This window comes from Hoplias malabaricus, chromosome 15 (assembly GCF_029633855.1).
Source record: "Hoplias malabaricus isolate fHopMal1 chromosome 15, fHopMal1.hap1, whole genome shotgun sequence".
NCBI classification, from domain to species: domain Eukaryota; kingdom Metazoa; phylum Chordata; class Actinopteri; order Characiformes; family Erythrinidae; genus Hoplias; species Hoplias malabaricus.
This window is the reverse complement of record NC_089814.1, coordinates 6,754,646-6,781,772: the sequence shown is the minus strand read 5'-3', so window position 1 is coordinate 6,781,772 and position 27,127 is coordinate 6,754,646. Positions and strand designations below refer to the sequence as shown.

General features: G+C 41.6%; 1 protein-coding gene across 7 annotated transcripts in view; it reads left to right on the top strand.

The window, feature by feature from the left end:
• LOC136668521 (uncharacterized) overlaps window positions 1–25,602 on the top strand; it is a 39,399-nt gene extending 13,797 nt beyond the window's left edge. For 3 of the 7 annotated variants that reach the window (XR_010795511.1, XR_010795510.1, XR_010795509.1), the window contains exons 3-17: window positions 482–757; window positions 1,012–1,206; window positions 1,313–1,754; window positions 7,082–7,504; window positions 8,276–8,344; window positions 8,944–9,246; window positions 9,541–10,692; window positions 11,053–11,127; window positions 11,228–11,283; window positions 11,417–11,522; window positions 15,810–15,874; window positions 16,582–16,768; window positions 18,167–18,816; window positions 18,907–19,023; window positions 24,877–25,602. Coding sequence is in view for 1 of the 7 variants with exons in the window: in XM_066646087.1 (XP_066502184.1) it covers window positions 11,490–11,522; window positions 15,810–15,874; window positions 16,582–16,768; window positions 18,907–19,023; window positions 24,877–24,891 (417 nt within the window). In the remaining 6 variants the exon portion in view is untranslated. The remainder of the gene's footprint in view (window positions 1–481; window positions 758–1,011; window positions 1,207–1,312; window positions 1,755–7,081; window positions 7,505–8,275; window positions 8,345–8,943; window positions 9,247–9,540; window positions 10,693–11,052; window positions 11,128–11,227; window positions 11,284–11,416; window positions 11,523–15,809; window positions 15,875–16,581; window positions 16,769–18,166; window positions 18,817–18,906; window positions 19,024–24,876) is intronic. The other 4 variants (XR_010795512.1, XR_010795513.1, XR_010795514.1 and 1 more) reach the window with 3 other exon arrangements.
• The last annotated feature ends 1,525 nt before the right edge of the window (window positions 25,603–27,127 follow it).

Here is a 27,127-nt window from a genome sequence, read left to right as displayed (position 1 = left end):
CATACCTGCTCTGTGGTGGTCCTGATCATTGAAGAACAGGGTGAAAGGGAGCAAATAATGTATACAGAGCAACACATGGACTACAAAGTGTTCTGGTGGTGAATGCAGCTAAGAGAATTGACGGTGAGTGTAGAAGCAAGAAGGTGGTTCTAATGTTATGGTTCATTGGTGATTTTGTTTTGACAGAAAAAAAAGAACACAAAATATTAAAAGAGCAGAAATGTGCATAGCTATTTGCCTTCCACCACAAATGTTAATGTTGCTGTGTTGGAGTGGTCATTTCAGCCCTGGACAAAAATATAAAACTTTTCAAAGGTGTTCAGTCTGTTAAAAGCCTGTTATTATATTGTTATCTGTTTTTGTATCTAACTTGTTATTGCAGAAATTAGAAAATGTATTTCATAATCTCTGTTAAATGGAAGATTCTGCTTCAAATGTGTCTATACAGTTTATTAATGGTAAGATTTGATCTGTTTAATAGATTGTCCTCTCCTTTCATACAACACCAAATATGGAGAGTAGCATTGCAACAACCAAGGACTGATTTTGACAGCTTGCTGAGATTGTTTGGATTTGAAATACACCTTTCAGTGCAGGAGCAAAGTGACAGCAATATGCTTCAAATCCCAAAAGATGTGTAGAAAGTAAGAAGGCAATACAAGATCAAACTGTGTTTGCATTTGGACACACAGCAAACTGCAGGAACATCCCTATTGAAAAACATCTCTGGAACATTAAACGACATTGCAAGCATCAGGTTTGAACCTTACTAACATATTTTCTGGCAAGTATCAAAGCATATATTAACCACTGTAGTGTATGGGAGATTACAAGTCTCCATTCACACTGAAAAGTATAATCATGCACAGAATTATTGATGGCTTTCTTAATGGATAAGCAGTGGAATGTTCACACCCACTGTAAATAGTGCAAGATAAAATATTGCAAATGTAACACATTGTAATTATACATTAAAAAAAAATTATTAACATTTTTTTTTACACCTATTAGGATCATTATCATCAAATCTGAAGGTCCAAGAAGGTTCTCTGACGTATCGATTTTGGCCGCATTGCAGCCAGTGATCCAATTCATGGAGTTACTAAAATTCCAAGGAGAGAAAAAGCCAGTTGAATTTCAGTTGTCAAATAAAGAGCATGATCGCAGAATCATCCTCAAGTGCCTACCTTATGTATCACAATTGAGGTAAGATGTCCACAGATGTTGGATGACTACATGATAATCAAAGAACACAACAAAACATTACATAGAAGAGTGACAAATTTTTCATCATTTTTCCATATCTTACCAGGTTCAGCGATTGCATTGACATAAAGGCGGCTATAAAAGTCCTTGTGGATCTTTTCCATTGTGCATCTAAGAGCGGCGATGATGAGACCCTGAAAATGCTGTCTACTGTTTGCTCTTTCTTACTCCACTTTCCCATTTGCTGCAAACTCGAAAAGAAATCAAAGTGTCTTTCTATGGGATTTGTTCTGCTACATAAAGGATTATGAGTCTCAAGAAGAGGGAAGGGGTGTTCTGCCTGCCATGCTTCCCATTTTTCAGTCACTTCCTGACATGTGGGTAATAGACCTTTCAAAGGTTTCCGTGATGCTAGGACAAGTCCCTGCCATTCTTGAAGTGTTACAAATTCAACGGGTGAAAAAACCTATTGAACTCATTGATTGCAAAGATGAACCTGATAAAATGGAGGTGCTCCTTCAGTGTCTCCCATATGTCTCACAGCTAAGGTGAGGACAATATTTCTGTTGCCATTGGAATATGTGTGTGTGTAAAAAAAAAAGATGTCCTCTGTTCTTTTCCTTTTTTGATATGACAGTGTTGTTATTCAGGATTCTTGGCTTAGTATCATCTCAGGGATCCCTGAGATGTAACGACGTCATATAATCTGAAATGCCCATCTTCAAATTTACACATTATTGCTCTCACGCAAAACCTCAACTCTCAACTCAACTCAACTTTATTTATAGAGCACTTTAAAAAACACCAACAGCTAAAACAAAGTGCTGTACAAAAGATGTTTATAAAACAAAATAAAACAAAATAACCAATAAGGAAAAATAAAATAACTTAAATAAAAACAAAACTAATACAACAAAACAAAACAAACGTCTCATGCTGGGTTGAAAGCCAAGGAATAAAAGTGGGTTTTAAGATAGGTTTTAAAAATCGAAAGTGAAGAAGCCTGTCTAATCTGTAATGGCAGGCTATTCCACAGTTTTGGCGCAGCAATTGAAAAGGCTCTATCTCCTCTGAGCTTACGTTTTGACCTCGGCACCTCCAGGAGCAGCTGATCAGCTGACCTGAGGCACCGAGCAGAGACATGTTAAAAACAAATAAGAGAATCTTAAAATGTACTATAAAATGCACAGGCAACCAGTGGAGAGAGGCCACAATGGGAGTTATATGCTCCCTCTTATGTGATCCCAAGAGTCGGGCAGCAGCATTTTGAACTAATTGGAGACGTCTGAGGGAGGACTGGCTGACTCCAAAATACAGTGCATTGCAGTAATCCAGCCGGGATGTGATGAAGGCATGGATTACTGTTTGAAAGTGCTCGTGTGAGAGAAATGGCTTCACCTATGCCAGCTGCCTCAGGTGGAAAAAGCTGGACCTAACTACTGTGCCTATTTGGCGGTCCAATTTAAAATCACTGTCCATCTTAAAACCCAAATTTAAGATAGTTGGCTTCACATACAAAGTCAAGGGGCCCAAATCAACTGGAGGGGCTTCACAGGGCCCACTGGGACCAAACACCATCACTTCTGTTTTGTTTTCGTTAAAATGTAAATAATTTAAAGCCATCCAGTCTTTAATGTCATTGAGACATAACAACAGTGGTTTAATCGAGAAAGCATCTTTCTTCTTTAAAGGGATAACGGTGGAATACAATGCCATGTTTTCTCAAGATAGAGCCCAATGGGAGCAGATAAAGTGAGAAAAGGAGGAGTCCTAAGATTGAGCCCTGTGGAACCCCATATAATAGGGGAGCTGAGGAGGATTCTGAGCCAGCAAAACTCACACACAAAGTTCTGTCCGTCAGATAGGACCTGAACCAGTCCAAAGCACTACCACAAATGCCGACTAGATGCTGCAAGCGGGAAACTAAAATGTTGTGATCCACTGTGTCAAAAGCAGCAGTTAGATCCAGCAGGACAAGAATTGCATGGTCCCCAGAATCATTGGCCAGGAGAATGTCATTGAAAACCCCGAGCAACACTGACTCTGTACTGTGCAAGGTTTTAAAACCAGACTGAAAAACCTCCAGAATATTATGCTCATCCAAATATAATTTTAGTTGAGCATAAACAACTTTCTCCAAGATCTTTGAAATAAAAGGCAGCTTGGAAATAGGCCTATAATTAGCCAGTACTGTATGGTCGAGGCCAGGTTTCTTGAGCAAGGGTTGAACTACAGCATGTTTAAAACTCACAGGAACAACACCAGAAGACAGGCTGCTGTTAATAATGGCCAGAACCTGCTGCCCTATAGTATGAAAAATCTCTTTAAGAAAGTGAGGAGGCAAAACATCACAAGGAGAACCTGAGGGCTTTAAATGGCCCACCACATCCTCCAAGTGCGACAGAGTCACCGGCTCAAACCTATCAAACACAGCCAAGCAAGGGTCAGAGTCAGAGGGGTCAACAGCAGGAGCTGTGATAAGAGCTCTTGCAGTAACAATCTTATCAATACAAAAAAGTGCAGAAAGTCATTACACATGTCAGGAGATGCTTCCAAACAGACAGGCTGAGGGGCCTTAAGAACAGAGTCAATGGTTTTAAATAACACACGTGGCTTATGACAATTTGCCATAATAATATTTGACATGTGTTCTCTCTTAACCTCTTTGATAGTGCTCTGGTAAGAACGCCAGCAGTCTTTTAACATTTGAAATGAAACCTGCAGCTTATCCTTTATCCATCGGCGTTCAGCTCTGCGACACTTCTGCTTTGCTGCACGCGCTCGGTCATTGAACCAGGGCTCAGGTTTAACTTTGGGCTGTTTAGTTCTTAATGGAGCCACTGAGTCCAGTATGGTTTGGCAGGAGGAGTGACTAACCGGCAGTGAAAGAGTTAAAACTCTGACCAAGCCGAGCAGGAGCGCAAGGTTTAAAAGCAGCACAGGATAAAACAACATCAAATAAAACAGGCATGTGATCAGAAAACCCACTATCATGGATCTCTAAATTGAACACAGACAGCCCATAAGACAGAACAAGGTCTAAGGTTTGTCCATGTTCATGTGTGGGCCCGGACACATACTGCACTAAATTAAAAGAGTCAATGATGTTAACAAAGTCCTTCACCAGCGGTTTATCTGGACAGCAGACGTGAATGTTAAAATCCCCGACGATAAGGATGCGGTCATAGTTCGGCATATGTCCCGCCAAAACATCACGAAAAAATTATGAAATCCTTATTGTATTTAGGGGGTCGATAGATGACAGCACACAGCACCGGGTCAGAGTGGCCCACCTCAAATAAAGTGACCTCAAAACTGGAAAATGAGGGTGATAGCTTTCTCCGAATTGTTTGGGCCGAGGCCCGGCACAGGTGATTCGGAATACCCGATAGGTGCGGGGGCAGAGGGTTCTGTCCACTATGATTAAAAACACCTACATCACAGGTATTATATCTAAGATCCAGGAGAAATTGGCGATCATACACCAGTAGAGACTTCACATGTGAAGTGCCAAAGCTTAGCAACACCAACAACACAAGGCAAAGTGAGAGAGGCAGATGGCCAGCCACACACACATCTTGATGTCCAATGAACCTTGTAGCTCCTGTTTTACTGTTTTTCAAATATCACAATTTGAATCTAGTACTTTGTCTTTTATGCACGGCATGTTGGCGCGAGGTTCTGGGTTTGAGTCTCGCTCCAGGTGACTGTCTGTGAGGAGTTGGTGTGTTCTCCATGTGTCTGCGTGGGTTTCCTCCGGGTGACTGTCTGTGAGGAGTGTGGTGTGTTCTCCCTGTGTCTGCGTGGGTTTCCTCCGGGTGCTCTGGTTTCCTCCCACAGTCCAAAAACACACCTTGATAGGTGGCTTGGCAACTCAAAAGTATCCGTAGGTGTGAGTGAATGTGTGTGTGTCACCCTGTGAAGCACTGGCACCCCTTCAGGGTGTGTTCCTACCTTGCGCCCTATGATTCTGGGCAGGCTCCGAACCCACCATGGTCCTGAACTAGATAAGCGCTTACAATGAATGAATGAATGTCTTTTAAAATCTCCTGCTGTGAACTGCATGTGTGAACAACTGTTCCGGGACATCTCAGGACCCGATACTCCAGAGTTTCTCTAGAAAGACTCCAGAGTGCATGTGTGAAAGGGGCAGCTGACTTTACCTGGAACATTTACTAGGGCTCGAGAAGGATAAAGTCCGGGTAAGCACCAGAACATTTCTGGAATGCCATGTGAAAGGTGCATAACAATTAGGACAGCCTATGTGTTGGGAGTGCACACATTGTGATGTAAAATGCTCTCGAGTTTGACAGCTCACTAGGTTTTGTGATAGACCCCCAATGTCATAATGAATGGACCAGCAGAAATGATCTGTCGAAAAATGACTTTAAAATCACTTTAAAATAAAATCATTCATTCATTATCTGTAAGCACTTATCCAGTTCAGGGTCCAGAGCCTACCTGGAATCATTGGGCGCAAGGCAGGAATATACACCCTGGAGGGGGCGCCAGTCCTTCACAGGGCAACACACACACACACACACATTCACTCACACCTACAGACACTTTTTGAATCACGAATCCACCTAGCAAAGTGTGTTTTTGGACCGTGGGAGGAAACTGGAGCACCCAGAGGAAACCCACACAGACACAGGGAGAACACACCACACTCCTCACAGAGAGTCACCTGGATGAAACCCATGCAGACACAGGGAGAACACACCACACTCCTCACAGAGAATCACCCGGAGGAAACCCACGCAGACACAGGGAGAACACACCACACTCCTCACAGACAGTCACCCGGAGGAAATCCACGCAGACACAGGGAGAACACACCACACTCCTCACAGACAGTCACCTGGATGAAACCCATGCAGACACAGGGAGAACACACCACACTCCTCACAGAGAGTCACCCGGAGGAAACCCACGCAGACACAGGGAGAACACACCACACTCCTCACAGACAGTCACCCGGAGGAAATCCACGCAGACACAGGGAGAACACACCACACTCCTCACAGACAGTCACCTGGATGAAACCCATGCAGACACAGGGAGAACACACCACACTCCTCACAGAGAGTCACCCGGAGGAAACCCACGCAGACACAGGGAGAACACACCACACTCCTCACAGACAGTCACCCGGAGGAAATCCACGCAGACACAGGGAGAACACACCACACTCCTCACAGACAGTCACCTGGATGAAACCCATGCAGACACAGGGAGAACACACCACACTCCTCACAGAGAGTCACCCGGAGGAAACCCACGCAGACACAGGGAGAACACACCAACTCCTCACAGACAGTCACCCGGAGGAAATCCACGCAGACAAAGGGAGAACACACCACACTCCTCACAGACAGTCACCTGGATGAAACCCATGCAGACACAGGGAGAACACACCACACTCCTCACAGAGAGTCACCCGGAGGAAACCCACGCAGACACAGGGAGAACACACCAACTCCTCACAGACAGTCACCCGGAGTGGGACTCAAACCCACAACCTCCAGGTCCCTGTGTGTGACTGCGACACTACCTGCCCATAAATAAAATCACCATGCCGCCCATAAATAAAATCTGTGTAAATAAAATTATGATGTGTTTTCCTTTTCTTCTCATGATGCTATTTTGAAAATATTTTATGGATTACATTGCATGAAAAAATTACAATACTTAAGGTGTCATAAATTGTGAGTTGTGATTCCGAATCACGGCAATGCCACAGTCATCTCTAGCCAGGAGTCCATGAGAGCATAATTAGCCTGCTGCTCTGAAACACATGGGTCTTGGAACTCTCAGTGCATTTGTTATGTTCAATGGAACTAAATTCTCACTTTTTTGTGGTTTGTTTTCACAGAATCAGTGAAAATACTCAGGACTTAAGCGGGGCTGTTCGTTTCTTTTTACAACTTTTCAGTTTTGCTTCAGAGCGTAGAGAAGATGAGACCCTTAATATGCTGTTTTCAGTTTGTTCCTACTCAACATTTCCCTTTGCAAAGGACTCAGAAGAAACTCAGAGTGTCTTCATGTTGGAATTGCACTCCTATGTAAAAGATTATGAGTATCAAACACACAAAAGTGTCTTGCCTGCATTACTGCCCATTTACCAGTCTGCTCCTGCTGTGTGGACAGTAGACCTCTCAAAAAGTGTGACTTCTTTGTTGTCTCAAACCATGCAGCTCCAAGCACGGAAAAGACCTGTAAACATTTGTGGTTGGTCAAAACACAAGGGAGACTTAGGAAATTTTCTACAGTGCCTACCATTTGTATCCTACCTTAGGTGAGCATTATTCTGTCATGTATCACGGGGGGCGGACTGACGGAGGCGGACACACTTGCTAAAACACAGTATTTTTAATTAAACAAAAGATATAACAAAACAAAGACAGGCAACTACAGAAACGACAGGATAAAGGAAATGAAACGAGGAAACGACAGAGACAAACGGACCAGACTAAGCAACATGACTAGGAAACATTGGAGGTGAAATAACTAGACTTACAGGAAAGAAACGACACGAAACGAAACAACAGGACTAGGAAACATAATGAAACGAAACGACATGACTAGGAAACACAATGACTTGACTTGGAATAGGAAATAAACAACACGACATGACTAGGAACGAGAAAGAATCAACACGACATGACTTAGAAAGAGAAAGACACAAATCAAATGACCCATACACGGAAGTGACACCAGGGAGCTTAAATACATGAATAGACGAGACACACCTGAAACAGATAACGAGGACGGCAGACAAGGAGGCGGGACATGGGCGGAGACAAGGACAATAACAGACAGAGCCATGTGCAGAGAGAGCACATGGCGGGGAAAACAGGCATGACAGGACGAGGGCGTGACACAATGTATTTGGAATTTTAATAAATATATATTTTTAAATCAATATACAGTGTTATATGCACAGCTCTGTACAATGTGCAACGTATAGTTATTATTATATTTGTGTAGTATATTTTAAACAAGCAATGTATTATGAATAACTGAATTGAATAAAATCTTATTAATTACTTTTTTCTCCTCAACATAGATTAGATCTGCTCTTGTGTGATGCAAATGAATCTGTCAGAAAAGGAGCAGTTGAGGGCATTGTGGATAGGTATTTGTATACTCAATTTTTGTATAGCATAAAAGTTTCAAAAAGCACCCAAATCATGCAAAAAATGCAAGCCAGATTTTGCTTTATGCCCCCCACTTGCTCATTGGGCGCAAGGCGGGAATACACCCTGGAGGGGGCGCCAGTCCTTCACAGGGCAACACAGACACACATTCATTCACTCACACCTATGGACACTTTGGAGTCGCCAATCCACCTACCAACATGTGTTTTTGGACTGTGGGAGGAAACCGGAGCACCCGGAGGAAACCCACGCGGACACGGGGAGAACATACCAACTCCTCACAGACAGTCACCCGGAGCGGGAATCGAACCCACAACCTCCAGGTTCCTGGAGCTGTGTGACTGCGACACTACCTGCTGCGCCACCGTGCCGCCAATTGACAACCACTGATCTTCAAATATGATCATTTTTGAATTTCTAAGGTTATAATGAAGGGTCACACAGTAATTTGATGTTAAATTACAATTATATGGTTTAGTGATCTTATCTTGCCAATGTCCTAAATCTGTGTCATGCTTTTTTTAAAAATAAGAATACATCATCATCATAATCTCTCCTGATTATGTTTCTGGTTCAGAGTTGACAGACATTTGCTGCTGAATTTTCTCCATGCCTGTTTGGTTTCCCGGGAGCAGAAGAGGGTTACTGTCAGACTCTTAATGACTTTGCACAACAAACTGGATTTCTCTCAGCCCTCCACATTGACACTATTTGGGCAGGAAAGCAAAGAAAATCTCAGTCTCAGTGTCATGGACTGTTGGGCCATCGCATCTGCAATTCAGATGTCAGGTCGTGACACAGAGTTACTCATGTTTGATTGTCAGGCAAACAATGATGCAATGCTTGAGCTGTTTCCCGCTTTACATAGTGTACATCTCAGGTAAGATTCTCATTGAGACATTTTGGGTAAATATGGTCATTTTTGAAATAACGAATATAAAAAGAATCTTTGGGAGATAACTGATATGTTTAAAATATTTACTTATTTGAAGTTTTCCAATCAAATGACATTTAGATATTTCAGTGAGAAACCATCTAGCCACTGGACAATGTTAGAATAACAAAGTTTATTTCAAAGTAAAGATGCTCTCCAGAAGAAGGATTTTATAGGCAATTTACTTATTATGTTTAATCAAGAAAACACTATGCCATGTTATTATATGTCACTTTTTAGATGGACCTTGGGGGCCATTCAACTGGCCCACGACGACCAATCCACTTTCCAGGAAACTGTTCATCTAGGAATGCTCGGACCTGACACCCATAATGTGGTGGTGCACCATTTTGCTGGAAACGTGCCAGCTTCAGTGCATAAAGAGGAAAACACATCATCATGTAGCAGTTTCGCATATCCAGTGGCCTTGAGGTTTCCATTGATGAAGAATGTCTCCACTATCTTTGTACACAAACACCACACCATACATCAAGATGTGCAGCACCTGAAACTACGGATACTGGAAGCCTGTGCTAGCATTTCTGTTGCTATCAGTGTGTGAAGAGTGGCAGACGATGGTTGCATTGAAAATCTAACACAATGGGCAGCACTTTGAACACATTTTATAAGTGGTCAGGAACTTGCAAATAACTCATGAAAGAATAAAGTTATGTTAAAATGAACACCATTTAGCACACCATTGTTTTTCTTGTGAAATTCCCAATAGGTTTGATGTGTCACATGACCCTCTTCCCATTGAAAAGACAAAAATTGGATCCAAAATGGCCGACTTCAAAATGGCCACCATGATCACCACCCATCTTAAAAAGTTTCCCCCCTCCCATATACTAATGTGCTACAAACAGGAAGTTAATATCACCAACCATTCCCATTTTATTAAGGTGTATCCATATAAATGGCCCACCCTGTATTTGTATAGTGTATTTCCTGTATTTGCAGTACATTTGTGAAATGTAGCACATTTATTTTGCAATTCATTGGGTTATGAGCATCAAATAGATTATTAACAAATTATTATTGATACATTTAAATCATATGTAACCATTATTATGACTTCATCATCATTTCAGATTTGCATTACTCAAACATTAGGTTCTGTTTTTGTCTTTCATACAGCCTTGACAAGCCCCAACTCCTTCAGCTCATTTTACTAGCAGAGCGTTCTTGGAACAGAGCAAGTGTTATCTCCAGAGCCCTTGGGAAAGAAATTGATCTTAGCCATACACCTCTGGACTTGCGCACTTGTGAAGCACTTGGGCTGGTCCTGCAGCATTGTAAGGACCTTATTCATCTCAACCTCAGTCACTGCAAACTCACTGATTTGTGTATGGTCTTGTTGATACAACATCTGCACAAAGTTCAAAATCTGAAGTAAGTTTATTAAGACAAAGCTGTTAAATGCTAAAAGGCATGTTAGTCAACATATGGTGTAAAATTGGAATGAGTGACACTGGGTCCAAGCACTGCCCTTCCAAGGGCGACCTGCTCTCGCTTGGCATTCATGTTCAGAAGGTTTTTGTTTATAAAAAAATTAAATAAAACTGCAAACAAAGTTGAATCACAAACAGAAAGAGGAGGGAAGTTAGAGGAAGCGAACTAGTGACCCCCAATGGGTGAAGGGTGTGTGACCATGTGCTGTCAACCTAAGTGCATTTTCCCCAATCCTAACAGCTGCACCCACATTTTAGTCCCATGCCACATCCTCACACCCCATTTCTTGTTTTATAACAGTCTGAACAACAATGAAATCACTGACGCTGCAGTACATAATCTGCGGAAGATATACTCCAGGAAGCAGACAGGGCAGTGAGTATACTCTCTTACACTGGTGAACAAGTGATGGTTGTCCATATCTTGTTAAATGCCATTTAGATACTCCATGCTGGTGCTTTTTTTTTCTTCACAGCATTTTCAGCAACCAGATCACAGATATGAGTTTCATGAACAACCAGTCCAATCCAGGTAGGAAACAAGAAAAATCATTAGAAGAAGCACTTCCTATGCAATTCACTAGTAAAATCCATACTAGAAGTATAATTATAGCAGTAATAGACCATTACTTTTATCAATCCCCAGTTCATTTATGTCTCCATAGAAACACAAAATAACTGGGCCTCATTTGTGGACACAGAAAAAGGAGATGATTTCATTTCATTGAGGCTGTATTTATGAAGAAAGCATTGACTGGTTTCTTGACTGAGGTATGGTGTTTTAAACATTAAGCCTTTTCCATTTAACAAAAAAATGTAAGAATTTTGCTTGCAGATTTACATTTACATTTTACATTTATTTACATTTATGCATTTGGCAGACGCTTTTATCCAAAGCATTTACAAAAGAGGATCTAACATTCGAACTACAGCACAAAATATCTTACATTGAGTGCAATATGCCAGGAAGTAATAAGTGCATTAAAGAAAGACTTTCAGTGCAAGAGATACTCTCGGAAGAGCTGGGTTTTCAAGGATTTCTTGAATGCGGAGAGGGTTTCTGTTGCTCTGATAGTGCTGGGAAGCTCGTTCCACCAGCGGGGTACCAGAGATGAGAATAGCCTCGACTGACCTGTACGTGGGGTTGGTCGTGTTAGTTGGCGCTCCTTTGAGGAACGGAGAGGGCGGGAGCTAGCGTATGGTTTTAAGTGTCTATTGAGGGAGATGGGAGCAGAACCAGTGAATACTCTGAAGGCCATCATTAGTGATTTAAATTTGATGCAAGCAGCTAAGGGTAGCCAATGCAGCTCAACTAATAGGGGCGTGACGTGTGCTCTTTTAGGCTGGTTGAAGACCAGGCGTGCTGCAGCATTCTGGATCATCTGTAGCGGTCTCACAGCACAGGCCGGAAGACCTGTCAGGAGGGCGTTGCAATAATCTAGACGGGAGATTACTAATGTCTGAACGAGGAGCTGTGTTGCATGTTGAGTTAGATATGGCCTAATCTTCCTTATGTTGAATAGGGAGAAGCGGCACGATCAAGCTACAGCGGTAACGTGATCTGCGAAGGTCAGCTGGTCATCAACCATGACACCTAGGTTTCTTACAACCTTGGTGGGAGCCACTGATAGGGACTCTAGCTTGATGCTGATGTTGTGGAGAATAGCTTGCTTGGCTGGGAGGACCAGTAGTTCAGTTTTGGATAAATTCAATTGGAGGTGATGTTCCTTCATCCATGTAGATATGTCAGAGAGACAGTCAGAGATTCGAGTTGCCACTGAAGTGTCACCTGGAGGAAAGGATAAATAGAGCTGTGTGTCATCTGCATAGCAGTGATAGGAGAAGCCGTGTGAATGTATGATTGGGCCTAGAGAGGTGGTGTACAAAGCAAAGAGGAGGGGAACCAGCACTGAGCCTTGGGGCACACCTGTGGTGAGGTGGTGTCGTGCTGATGTTTGTCCAAGCCATGACACATGCTTAGCATGAGGGGCCTGCTCTGATAGGGACCATGGCCAAGAAACCAGACACTAAGGTCTCAGGAGTAATCAAAGCATTACCTCCCAGAGCCCAGAGAACTGAAAACCCTGTCCCAGCCACCTGTTGCCAGGTGACTGAACCAAAACCCGGGAAGGTAGGTCCCGTGCAATACGTCACCTCCCAGACAGTTTTGGCTGGAGCTCCAATGCAGCGGATAGCTTCCTTACAGATTCCAGGGCATCCCCTTTGGAATACTTTCAGGAAGATACCAAGCTTCTACTACATTGGAACTCCAATGGATTGTGAACTGATGGTGGACAACAGGTAAATATCTGAAATCAGAGCACTCAACAAAATTGTCAGGCTTCTACCACCAGCACCAGCACCAGCCCCAGCCCTCCCCCACTCATTAAAATGACCCTCAGGTTCCATACATTACGTCATCTCCCTGTCTTGAATGGAGCTTTGATGCTGCTGATTGCTCCTTAGTCTAGTGTTTGTAGTTTTTGAGGTCTGGTGGTCTGGGAGATGAATATATTATTTTGAGCACTGTGGTCCAACTGGACGTGGATATGCACATTACTTCCCTTGTACAAGGCAAAGAGGAAGGGTCCCAGCGCTGAGCCTTGGGGCACACCTGTGGTGAGGTGGTGTCGCGCTGATGTTTGTCCAAGCCATGACACATTGAAGGATCGTCCAGTGAGATAAGACTCAAACCAGGAGAGTGCATTGTTCTTGAAGCCCATGTCAGTAAGTTTTTTAGTAAGATGTGGTGGTTGACCATATCAAATGCTGTTGATAGGTCGAGCAGAATGAGAACTGAGGACTGACCTGTTGCTTTGGCATCTTTAAGAGCTTCCATTACTGACAGAAGTGCAGTTTCCGTCGAGTGGCCGCTCTTGAAGCCGGATTGGTTTGAGTCAAGAAGGTTATGTTGGGAGAGGAATTTTGTTGCCTGCTTAAAGACAGCTCTTTCTATGATTTTAGACAGAAAGGGGAGGAGAGAGACTGGTCGGTAGTTCTCTACTATAGAAGGAGCAAGAGCAGGTTTTTTGAGTAGAGGTCTTACTTGAGCTTGCTTGAAGGTGTTTGGAAATATTCCAGAGGTTAGTGAAGAATTGATTACATGAGTGGCTGCGGACACAATGGACGGAGCTATGGTTTGCAGTAGGGTGGTAGGAATGGGATCCAGTGGACAGGATGTGGGACGGCCACCTCTAAGAAGATTTGATACCTCGTCTTCTGTGAGAGGAGTGAAAGAAGGGAAGGAAGCAGTAGGTTTAGGGGGATTCGAAGGGAGAGCCGGAGGCTGTGTAGAAGGGTCCCTGCGTCAGCAGGGAGGTTGGTTACAGGGGGTGGAGGTGGAGGATTCAGCAGAGAGTTGAAGGTTGAAAACAGCTTCCGGGTGTCAGTAGCGTTGTTGATTTTTTCTTGGTAGAATTTCTTTTTTGCAATGGTGACATTTGTTGAGAAGGCTGAGAGCAGGGATTGTAGTTGTGTCAGGTGTGATGGGTCTTTTGTTTTTCGCCATCTCCTCTCAGCAGCTCTGAGGTTAGTGCGCATTGATCGAAGGGAGTCAGTAAGCCACGGGTGGGGCTGCATGGGTCTTGCGGGTCTGGTAGTCAGAGGGCACAGGCGATCTAAGCAGGAGCTCAGTGTTGTGCAGAGTGACTCTGTGGCGTCATTGACCTCAAGAGATGAAAAGGTGCTGGTGGGGTGGGAGAGCAGAAGTCACAAGGGCAGAAAAGTGGGTGGGAGATAGGTTGCGGAGATTGCGCCGGAAGGGGACAGAGGGAGTGGACACAGTGGGTTGCTGAGGGAGACAAGCATTGAGCCAAATAAAGTAATGGTCAGAGAGATGTAGAGGAGTAACATTTACAGAGTAAAACTTTTTTGTAAAACTTTTGACACAAAATTCACTCCATTGAATTCCATCTACAAACCTTTAACAATTAGTGTCCTCAGTTCCCAAATGCTTATTGAGTGTTGTTAAAAGGAAAGGTGATGTAACACAGTGGTAAACATGCACCTGTCCCAACTTTTTTGGATCGTGTTGCATGTCTGATAAACATGTCTCAATAAACCTTTACTTGAGCAGCGTGCAGCTTAAAGCTCAGTCACTAAAACATTAATAATAAATTCATGAATATCACATTAACATGTTAATGTTGACAGCATTAATATATACACAGGTATATGTAAGAGAGAATGAGGTTAGAGAATGGACAGTGAGTGAAGAAACAAGGAGGCGATTATAATATATAATAATATATATAACACCCACCCACTGATCAACCATAACATTATAACCACCACCTTGTTTCTTCACTCATTTTCCATTGTCTTAGCTCCATTGACCATACAGGAGAAGGCTTTTGTTCTACAATTACAAACTGAAATTCATATGTTGCTCTGCATATTTTGTTAGCCACTTTCACCCTGTTCCTCAATGGTCAAAACCCCCAAAGCACCCCCCACAGAGCAGGTATGATTTGAGTGGTGGATCATTGTCAGCACTGCAATGACACTGACGTGGTGGTGGTGTGTTGTGCTGGTACGAGTGGATCAGACACAGCAATGCAGCTGGAGACTTTAAACAGTATCCACTCTGAGACACTCCTACCTCATTGGTCCACTTTGTAGATGTAAAGTCAGAGACAGTAGCTCATCTGTCGCTGCACAGTGTGTGTCGGTCGTCCTCTAGTACTTCATCAGTGACACAGGACGCTGTCGGCTGGATGTTTTTGGTCGGTGGACTATTCTCAGTCCAGACACTGAGGGGTTTAAAAACTCCAGCAGCACTGCTGTGTCTGATCCACTCGCACCAGCACAACACACACTAACACACCCCGACCACATCAATCACTGCAGAATGATCCACCATGACAATCATATCTGCACTGTGATTACCACTGAAGAACATGGTGGAAGGGGGCAAACAACGCATGCAGGGAAACAAGTGGGCTATAGTTTTAATTGTTGAACTGCAAAGTGCTGCTGTTATGTCTGTTTATTGCTGTTGAAGTATTAGCAGTACTAGTGTTTTGAATCCACTCTTCTTTTCTTTTTAATCATCCACAGAAAATAACTACTGTAGCCATGTTTGATCCTGAGATATCTATTGATGATGACAAGATAACTTACAGGTAATACATGAGAATATGTTAAAATTTTATTTGAGGAATTGCACTCGTAAAATGTGCCTAAATCAATATAGACCTGGCATTAATTCCATTAATTGATAACGGAAGCTTAACGCCAGACATAACATTTACTCTAACCCGAACCCTAACATTGTTTATCAGAGTTTACCAGTTGTTTTGAACACAACAATGATGTTTTTGTCTTAAAAATAATACAAAGGTTCTTTGAGTGATAACATTGAACAGCTGCTTCTGGTTCCATAATGAAGCGAGTTTCTAAGTGTAATCAGTGAGTTTGAAGAAAGTTTTGATTGGTAAAAACACATTACACATTTATTTTGAAAAAAATCAGTGACAGTTTTTATTTACTTTAACATTGTTTATAAGTGGTATTTAAGAGATGTTTAAAACATATATAATAAACTAATATTGGTTTAGAGAATGTGTGATGCACACATCCTCGTTTGGTTTGTTAAAGTGATATTGCATCATTAAAGGTTTCTATGGATATTAAAAAAAGGGATCTATATTGCACCAAACAGAATTCTGCTATTGTTACAAACTTGACATCCTAACAATAGCAGATCCCTGTTTGATGTCATATAGAACTCTTTTCTGAAAGGTTCCACATAGAATAATCTACAGCACATTTTCTATCAATCTGAAAAACCTTTTTCATGATATATTCTTCTTTTCTTGTTCAATTCTAGATTAGAGTGTGAAACTGGAGGAGAGTTCCAGTGTAGAGCGACAGGACTGATATTTGGCATGAGGGATAGAGGATGTGTAAAGTACACAGTGGTTCACTGGGACATGAACCTGCTGGACCCCTGTATAATATACACACTCCTATGGGAGAAATGTACCTTCTTCATCTCCCACACTGTGAAACTGAGGGTGAGACACAAAGCAACATTAACTGGAACACAACTGTACATGTGGCATTGTTGATTCACCTTAGCTGTAGTATTTTAAGTGTCCACATATAGAAAACTAGAATTTTAGATCCATACACAAGACCATGATTTGTGGATGGTGCTGATATACTAACAATGTAAAACAGAATATATATGTAGCCTTGGTTTCATAATGCAACCTTTTAATAACACTATGGTCTTACATTATTTTAATGGTGTTTTGTGTCGACGAGGACAATTGTCAAATTCTACCGTGGCAGAGAAATCCAGATGCACTGCAGATTAAACCTGGCTCCAAAAGCACAAAATACATATAGAAAAACCACAACACCTGTACTTCATATAATAAATGTGATGCAAGGTCAAAAAAATTCAAATTCAGATAACACTTGCGGTTCCTGTTGTTTTTATATAAAACAAGTGTTAGGCTTGATTTTTTCTTCACATCAAATACCAGAACAGCACCTAAAGGGTTAACTGTACTGCATTTAAAAAATTAAAAATGTTTTGTTTAATGGGATATTTTTATTCATCAAACATATCTCAGAAATAAGGAGTTTGATGTGTATCAGTCTTTACACTCCTCATATTTGGGGGAGAGGGGTTTCAAAATGGCACTGCCAAACTTCTAATGCCCCTCCCTTCTGCTCCTCCCTTGAGAATCATCTACACACCAAGACACGTCACCAAAATAAATGTGATGTGAGAAATGTGATCAGATGATTCACTCCAGAGATAAAAGGGGTGTATAATTTCAATAGAATTTTGGCAATGCTTCAAGTTCAAGAAGTTTATTGTCATTTCAGCAGTATACAGTGTTTACAGTGCACAGTGAGGGTGAGAGACACTGCAATTTAAAATGTATTTGTGCTGTAAACCGTAACTGGATGTATCCATGACGTTTGTGTAAACAAGATCCAGCGTGTTCGCGCCTCTCGTAGCAAAGTTCACATACTGGTGGAATTTAGGAAACACTTTCTTGAGATTTGCATGATTAAAATCTCCAGCAACAATAAACAGACCATCCGGGTGAGTGTTTTGGACACCTATTATGACACCTGCCAAAACTCTGGACTGTAAAGCCTGATACACATCAAATTCATTTTGGTGACATGTCTTGATGTGTAGATATAATTTTCCAATGCATTTCTGAACTTGCATTTTGTTTTCTGTTCTTGCATTGCATTTATGAACTTGCATTTATTTTGTGTACTTGCATCGCGTTTATGAAATGAAGCCCAGGTATCACTGTTTTGATGAAAGTATTTTGTGCTTTTGCAGCTCATTTTAATTTGCAGTTCATTTGGGCTTTCTCGGTCACCGTAAATTTTAACTGATAGTGTTTACTTAAATTTGGAATGTTTTCACTTTGGAACAGCTGACAGGGTTGGAGATATTCATGTGGCTTATGTACATGGTGGCAATATGGATCTCTTTGTCACGCCCTAGTCTCGTCAGGTTTGTTTTCTCTGTCTCAGCACATGGCTTTGTTTTGTTGTCGTTCATGCCCCGCCTTTGTTCCGCCTCCTTGTCTTTACCCTCGTTATCCGTTTCAGGTGTTTCTCGTTTGTTGTTGTATTTAAGTCCCCTTCCCTCACTTCCTGGTGTCGTTCATCGTTCTTTGTAATGTTCTTGGTATGTTTTCAGCCCATGTTATTCTCGTGTTGTTTCAAGTACTCTATTTGTTAGTATTCCTGGTCATGTTGTTTCTGGTTCTCGTTCTTTGTCTTGTTCTTTCCTCGCTTCGTGTTTGCCCTTAAGTTCGTCTGTGTTTGTTTAGTATATTTCGTGTAAATAAAGTCTGTGTTATTAGTGTGTGCGACCCTAACACTCTTAACCCCAGTGAAGATAACATGCACTCATGTGACCATTCGCATCAGTGGTCTCTCTAGTTTGGGAACAGTTCGTAGAAAAGGATATATGACCCGGTATATCCGGGGCCAGGTTCTGCTTTTCCTTGAGAAAATCAACAGAATGGAGCAGAGGCTCTGGGTGTTTCTTCTACCCAGAAATGTCTCAGCCACTGAGGTATTTTTTAATTTGAATCCTATACTGAGATATGTGTTTGCTTTTCCCTATGTGCCCCTAGTTTCATGTACCATCTTTCTTTCTTCACAGGTAAAGAAGCAGCACCAAGAGTACACACCCATCAAAACCAGTTCAGATTGCATTCTAAGACAAAAGGGAAAATATTGCTTGACATCCAGTCTTAAGAAGTACAAAGTTCAGCCGAAGGTATGTTGAAGCATTTCACATTTCCTATTCCCTCAAGTTTACAAGATGTAAATCAGTTCAGGGAAAAAAACGATTTTACAGTGGAAACCAGTATATACATTTGAAATATTTGCAATAAAATAAACTGAACTGCCACCAGGAGTGTTCTGAAACCATCAGAACCGGGAAGAAACACCAACTGTTGTAAACTTGTCTTCTGGTGGTTTCAAAGTGAAGAGAGGAGACCAGTCTGGATTTAATGCTGTTTATTGAGCGCTCTGGTTGATCCTCAGACTGATCTCAGAATGATCTGGTCACAGGCTTAATCTCAGACTGATCTAATGATTTGTAAGAGGCACACATCTTTATACCCATTTTACAACTTCACATGTGGATTGATCTTTACCTAAAACAGGATCTGGAAGCACCAGGAACTGTCGTAACACATCACTGTCGTGAACAAGCCATAAACAACCTAGGTCATGAACATCATCTGAGTTCCTGGTGCACTGTCGTAAAGTTAACAGCTGTTCTTATCAGAGGTGTTTAAGACAGGGAATGTGTGATCTCTAAAACAGTCCAAAATGTTATAGGAGAAATGGTACAATTCAGATCCAAAGAAAAAAAACAATACAGCATTCCTCCCTCTTGTACGTAAAAGAAACGTACACACAATAAATTAAAGAAAAATAAAACAAAACAAAAAACCATTTCATATTCCTAAGTGGAATAGGCCTTATTTCTTTCCTAATGTATCTTACATTAGATATAATTGTTAGTGTAGTTGAAAGACATTGTCACTGCTCACATCTGAGTTGTGAACAGCAGCACATGTAGTCCATAGAGTCAGTAGAAGAAACAACAATTCCATTTTCATTCCTGTCATCTTCCTTGATGATTATCAGGAATGGTGGGATGAACACATCCATGCAGAAATCTTCAAGGGAGTTTCATTTCATCCACTGTTCTTGACTTTACCTACAAGGTACAAATACAAAAAAAAACAAGACGACTTGGCAGTATCATGTTAAAAAAAAAAATAAACAAAAACTAAAAGACTTGGCAGTATCATGTTGGCTGTATATAAACTTTTAACATTTTGAGGAGCATCACTTCACTATTGCATCTAGTATTACCACGTCTTTCCCTACCTAACCCTGGGCTCCTAAGATACTGGCTGGAAGTGTGGAACGCTAATCGTAGGGAGAAAGAGGGTGTCTTCACTTTGGGTGTGGCCCCTGTAGCCTACATGCTTACAGTTCTTCCCAAAGCTCTCCCAACCAGTTCAGCCATCTGTCCCTAGTTAGGTGGTAACACTACTTTGCAATGTGACACGTGTGTCCAAGCTTTCTTCCCTTGACACAATACTGCAGCATCTGTTACTAACAGAACTTGGAATGTTAAGAGTACATTTGCATTAGTGATGAACGTACAGTTTGTAAACTAGTGTCATTAGTTTTTGTAGCAGCCACTGTCACTGCTGGTAATTTCCCTGCAGCCTTTGCTGCTGCATCAGCCATGGCATTACCTCGTGCTTCATCTGTGTCAGAGGAATTATGGGTTTTTACTTTAACAACTGCAAGTTCTGTTGGAAGCTCACTAGCTGACATGAGATCAGAAACCAAAGACGCATGTTTTATAGGGGTACCAGCAGCTGTCAGAAAACCATGACGACGCCAGATATGGCCAAAATCATGAATGATACCAAATGCGTACCTGGAATTCGTATAAATTGTTGCAGTTAGACCTGAAGCTAGCAAACAAGCATTAGCTAAGGCCACCAATTCAGCAGCTTGGGCAGAAAAATGATCAGGAAGACGACCCTGAGCAATTACTGCATGTGGCGAGCAGACAGCCCATCCTACATGTTTACAGCCATTCAGAATCTGGGCTGAACCATCAGAAAACAAAATCAAATCAGGATTTTCCAATGGAATGCAGTCATCGTTAATGACGAGGGATTAGTGATCTGTGCCCTTTGCAGGCAAATGTTAGGAGCTGTGAGTGCAGAGAGCCAGTTACCCCATCTCTGTGTAGTAACTGTAATTACACGAGCCGAAGACAATAGAGATTTAACAGCATGTGGACAACGCACTGTGAGTGACTGTGATAAGACCACTGGAGTACAAATAGTAACAGCTAAATATGTTGCTTGCACGACACGCAAACATGGACCAAACCCAATTGCATTTATATCCAATTTAGCTGAACAGTACTTTACAGGCCATAACTGACCACCATGATCTTGCATGAGGCAAGCTGTCATAAAAGCATCATTTTCATGAACATACAATGTGAAGGGCAGATCGGATTGAACAAAACCTAATGCTGGGGCAGATGTCAGAGCATCCTTAAGCTCTTTAATTGCTATTTCAGCCGTGCTGGAAACCTGAACACGATCTGTTTCTTTGGGGCTTCTCTTCAACATATCATATAGTGGCTGAGCAATTTCAGCATAATTTTCAATCCATGGACGACAATTGCACAAGTCCAAGAATGACCTGAGCCCTTTGATGGTGGTTGGTACTGGGAGTGCACGCATTGCAGAAGCACGGTCAGGAAGAATGGACCTTTGTCCAGCAGTTACTAAGTGTAACCATTGCAGTGGGCAGTAAAGTAGCTTGTGTGCCTGTGTCAATCAAAAAAATCACATTCATTTTCATTCACAGTGGTTCTCACATACAATCTATTGTCATTATTTTGGAGAATTGGCTCCAAATACGCTCTCACAGCTGACATCTCTAGTTTAAATGCTCTGACTCTGTTGAAAGAGCAGAAATCCGAGTGGGGGCAGCCAGCTGAGTAGCCTGTTGTATAAATTTTAACAGCTGTCCTGCTACCTCTGGGGTGAGAGGACTGTCTGACTGAGACTGTAATTCTTCTGGACTAGACTTGTATTTATAATTTTGCCATCTCTTCTTTTTACAATCTCATTTCAAATGTCCCTTTTTCCCACAAAAGTGACACACGTTGTTATGTTTATTCTGGAGGACCTGACTACTTGTCAGCTGGGGAATAGTTTGCAAAACAGAGGCAACATGTAGTTTAACATGGGCATCTCTCTCGGATGCTGTTAAACACTCAGACAACTCGGTCAGTGTACTAGTGCGCCAGTTGGGCTTCAACAGTGGCAAAACCGTCCTTAGATAAGCCATCAGCCCACTGGGCCACTGACACTTGAGAATTCAAAACGTCTGCTAGTGATACAAACTCTGAACTTCCCCCATGGAGGAAAAACACCTCAGCAAACCTTTGTGTGTACGGACTCACAGGCTCATTTTTCCCCTGATGACATTCAACAACTTTTTGCCAGCAAACAGTAGACCCTAAACTGTGGTCTGTACTGTAAGCAACTCCATATTACAGTCCTGCACTGCTTTTCTAGATTTCAACTTATCTGTGTCTCATAATATTCCTCCATGACTTCAATCTCAACTGGCAGGAGTATTTGCGAGCACACAGATATGATGTCTAATAGATGGAGAGAGTAAAGTTTGATTTTATGTGTCATTTGTGTTAAGAAAGGACCAATGCCCATTTCCTTAGGGTGCTTAAACTCTTGAGACAGGCGATCTGTTCTGGATTTAGTGGGTTGTGTTTAACTGAAATTTTATCCTCCCCCTCTCTAGATTTTACTTGTTTTACTACAACTGGAGCAGCTTCTAACATTGTTAGATCATAACTTTCGTCATCAGTGCTGTCACTAGAATCTGAGCTGGAAGATCTCTCTTCTGGACTTTGAAATTTTGTAAGAGATGGATACAGCTTCTCCACCTTTTTTGCAGCTAATTGCTGAAGGTCCCTTTTCTCTTTTACAAGTTTATCTACTTTAACTTGTAGTGCATTGAGTGTGTTCTGTGCACTAATGGCTGCACGTTTATGATTAGCACACTCCTGTAACAGTTGTGCATTTTGTTCCTTCTGTTCCTTCATTAGTAAAGAACGGCACTGTCTGAACACCTGAACACACACCTCAAGGTCCTTCTTTTTCACACATTTTGCTAAGACTGTAAAACACTGCTCCTGATTACAGTCTGACTCCACTGGAATATTAAATTTCTTACATAGCTTAGCCTTCCTTTTGGAGCATAATTTGTCTAACATTTTTGTCAGACCAGCCTCAAATGAAGCTCTCTACAAATGCTGTTGCCATGTTAACATCTGATGTAGACATTTTAACACAAATTAAAACAAACAAACACACCCTAGAGAAAATTTCGTTTTACCCTTGCGTCTATGTGACCAGGAACTCTAGTGCACCCTTGTATCTTTCAACTAGGGAAAGTTTAAGCACACCTCTATGGGCACGAGAAACACTCTGCCCCACCGTGTCTTCTGTCTTAAGGAAACACACTTAAGAATATCGCAGTGTCGCAACAGACCTTAGGCAAATAATTCCTACACCTGTTGTCCTAATGAAACACAATTAGGAAAAATACCTGCGTGTAGCAAAAGACCGGAAACTGGATTTGATCACATTCAAATCCTAATAAACCCAATTAGGAACGTGTGCTAAGGCCAGGAAAACACCCTGCCTCACTTCTTAGACTAGTACTAAGAAGCCAAAAACAATACAAAGACAAAACATAGGCTCTCTTAATTTAACAGCTTTTTCTCCATAAATGGACTCATAAGATTCTAGTAGCTCACCGCTTGCATGTAGTTTGTTCTCGTCAGAGGGAGAATCACCACGCCATCCGGATTTAGGGAGCTGATTCTGCTTCTGGGATGATCTGTAGCACAACTTCAGTTGTCTTCTTGGTGAGCAGTCAAAACCGTCATGAAGAGCCACCAGGAGTTTTCAGAAACCATCTGAAACCATCAGAACCGGGAAGAAACACCAACTGTTGTAAACTTGTCTTCTGGTGGTTTCAAAGTGAATAGAGGAGACCAGTCTGGATTTAATGCTGTTTATTGAGCGCTCTGGTTGATCTCAGAATGATCTGGTCACAGGCTGAATCTCAGACTGATCTAATGATTTGTAAGAGGCACACATCTTTATACCCATCTTACAACTTCACACGTGGATTGATCTTTACCTAAAACAGGTTCTGGAAGCACCAGGAACTGTCGTGAACAAGCCATAAACAACCTAGGCCATATACATCATCTGAGTTCCTGGTGCACTGTCGTAAAGTTATAAGCTGTTCTTATCAGAGGTGTTTAAGACAGGGAATGTGTGATCTCTAAAACAGTCCAAAATGTTATAGGAGAAATGGTACAATTCAGATCCAAAGGAAAAAAAAACAATACAACGCCAGCAACCTATATCATCATAACAACCACTTGAAATATCTTGGCTACCACCCTAGCAACAACCAGGAAAATCCTAGTAAAAGTCCAGCAACTGCCTGAAATTAGGACTTGATCTGTGCAACCATTCTGTGGCAATTATCTAGTCTTCATTATAGTTTTCACACTTGCATGTTTAAGGGGTAAGTGTAAATATTTGCTGGTAAATGTAAAGTTAAGTCAAAACGGTGTTTACTTGAGATCTAGTACAATATCCAGGTAATTGTATGTTTGTGTAACATCAGTGCCTTCCCTGTGGCAGACTAGGATGTGCAACGCAAGCTGCATACGTGAATGACATAGATCATTCTGTAAAACCTGTGTGGTCATGTCTATACACTATAAACAAAAACATAGTAAATAGAACCTGAAATCTAATAGTCTTTAATGCTTTTCCACACTTACCTCTGTGGAATGTGGAATACCACTGGGTGTGAACATTTCCATGAAAGGGATTCTTTTAGTTTTTTAGTTTATCAAGAAGGAAATTATTAAAATATTTTCATAGAAATACATTATCTCACACTATACAAAACAGTTCTTTGATAGAACCATAATCCTAACCTTTCTTTTTGTTTTTAGGGAATACTTTGCTAACCGAACAAGATTGGAAGTCATCTCTGTGTGACTTGCTAGACGAGCTCACTGAAGAATAATTCAAAAAGTTGAGCAGGTATATGAAGAATACTTCAAAGATTGTACATATACGCAAAGGTAAACTGGAGAACAAGGACAGACAGGATCTTACAGATGTGACGGTAGAAACATGGGGCTTCAGGACTTCATTCGATGTTACCGTAAATATTATGCGGAAGCTGCCACGCAATGATCATGCAGTGACCTCCATACTGAAGCCTTATCAGATTCAGTTTGGTTTCATCAAAGAGTAGGAAAACGCACTGACGTTTTGATGAGAAATTGAGGATGTGACCAGAACCAAAGAAAAAGATATTTATACTTCAGGGGACTATACACCTGTATTACACTTTTTAAACAAGAAAAAAAGTCTTATGTTGTACACATCACTATAGACTGATTTTTATTCTTGTTTATTCACTCATTAAACCTCACTCTGCACTGTGCATCTCAGCATCCACTGACCACTGATCCTCTGTCCTTTTACGAGGCCTACCTCTTTGTAGCTGAGTTGATGTCATTCTCAATTGCTTCCACTTTATTATAATACCACTGACAGTTGATTGTGGAATATTTATTATATTATGTACTATTTTGAGTTTAATTTATACATTGTTACGCAGTTTTATGTATTTCATGTTATTTGTGTTACGTTATGCCCTATATTATCTTGCTGAAACTAAATAAAATGTATTTTTTCAAACAAGTGCATGGGTCTTAAGATGTCACTCAATATAAAGTATATAACAAATTTATAGGTACTATATTAAAAATACGTAACACATCCTTAATCAAAAATTGCTATTCAAAATGTGTATGCCACAGATGGGAAGTTAAGTTGAAATATGTAAGAGACAAAGTAGGTGAGAGGTGAGAAAATGATGCCTCACTGAGGCAGGCCCATTTTCTGTTCATTCATTCATTCATTTTCTGTAAGTGCTTATCCAGTTCAGGGTCACGGTGGGTCCAGAGCCTACCCGGAATCACTGGGAGCAAGGCATGAACACACCCTGGAAGGGGCGCCAGTCCTTCACAGGGCGACACACACTCACACCTATGGACACTTTTGAGTCACAAATCCACCTACCAAAGTGGGAGGAAACTGGAGCACCTGGAGGAAACCCACACGGACACAGGGAGAGCACACCAAACCCCTCACAGCCAGTCACCCGGAGGAAACCCACGCAAACACAGAGAGAACACACCACACTCCTCACAGACAGTCACCCGGGGGAAACCCACGCAGACACAGGGAGAACACACCACACTCCTCACAGTCACCCGGAGGAAACCCACGCAGACACAGAGAGAACACATCAAACCCCTCACAGACAGTCACCCGGAGGAAACCCACGCAGACACAGGGAGAACACATCAAACCCCTCACAGCCAGTCACCCGGGGGAAACCCACGCAGACACAGGGAGAACACATCAAACCCCTCACAGACAGTCACCCGGAGGAAACCCACGCAGACACAGGGAGAACACATCAAACCCCTCACAGACAGTCACCCGGAGCACAAAGAAGTATGCCATGGAGTTTCTTACTTTCAACCTTGTTTAAAGTCACTTTACTGAAAACCAAATGGATTCTGGATGGAAATGATGAATGCCAGCAATTTCACCATTGCTTATATTTTAAATTGCCAGCTTTTTAACTCCAAATTAAATTAAACCGTTCTCATTTACTGACTGAAGATAACTCTTCATTAGATTAGACTCTTAACTAGATTAGACATAAATACAGAAAGTCTTACGTTAAGTAAATTCCTATTAAATTTCCAGTGAGGACTTAAAGGTTTAAACTCAAAAGAGTGCTCATTGATATAGTTGTAGCAATATAAGTTGTAATATTTAACACTTGAAGAACCATTTGCATGATAAAAGGGTTCTTTGCATTGTGACAGGGCTCTTTCCATTGATGGAGAATGTGCTCCAGGTGGTTCTATATAGCATGTTTTAAAATTAAAAGATTAAAATTATGTGAGTTAAAAGGAGTATCTATCCTCCCATTCAACAAGCACTGCATTGAAAGTAAGTGTTTTTTCCCCAAATTTCAATCTAAGGAGTGAGAACATGAAATAATTATTGGCCTTGTTATTGTGACCATAAACATTAACAAACCTACCTTCCTGTGGACATGCTCATGTGTTTTGCAGTGGAGGGAAGCTGCTGCAACAGATAGCATCGCAGTCA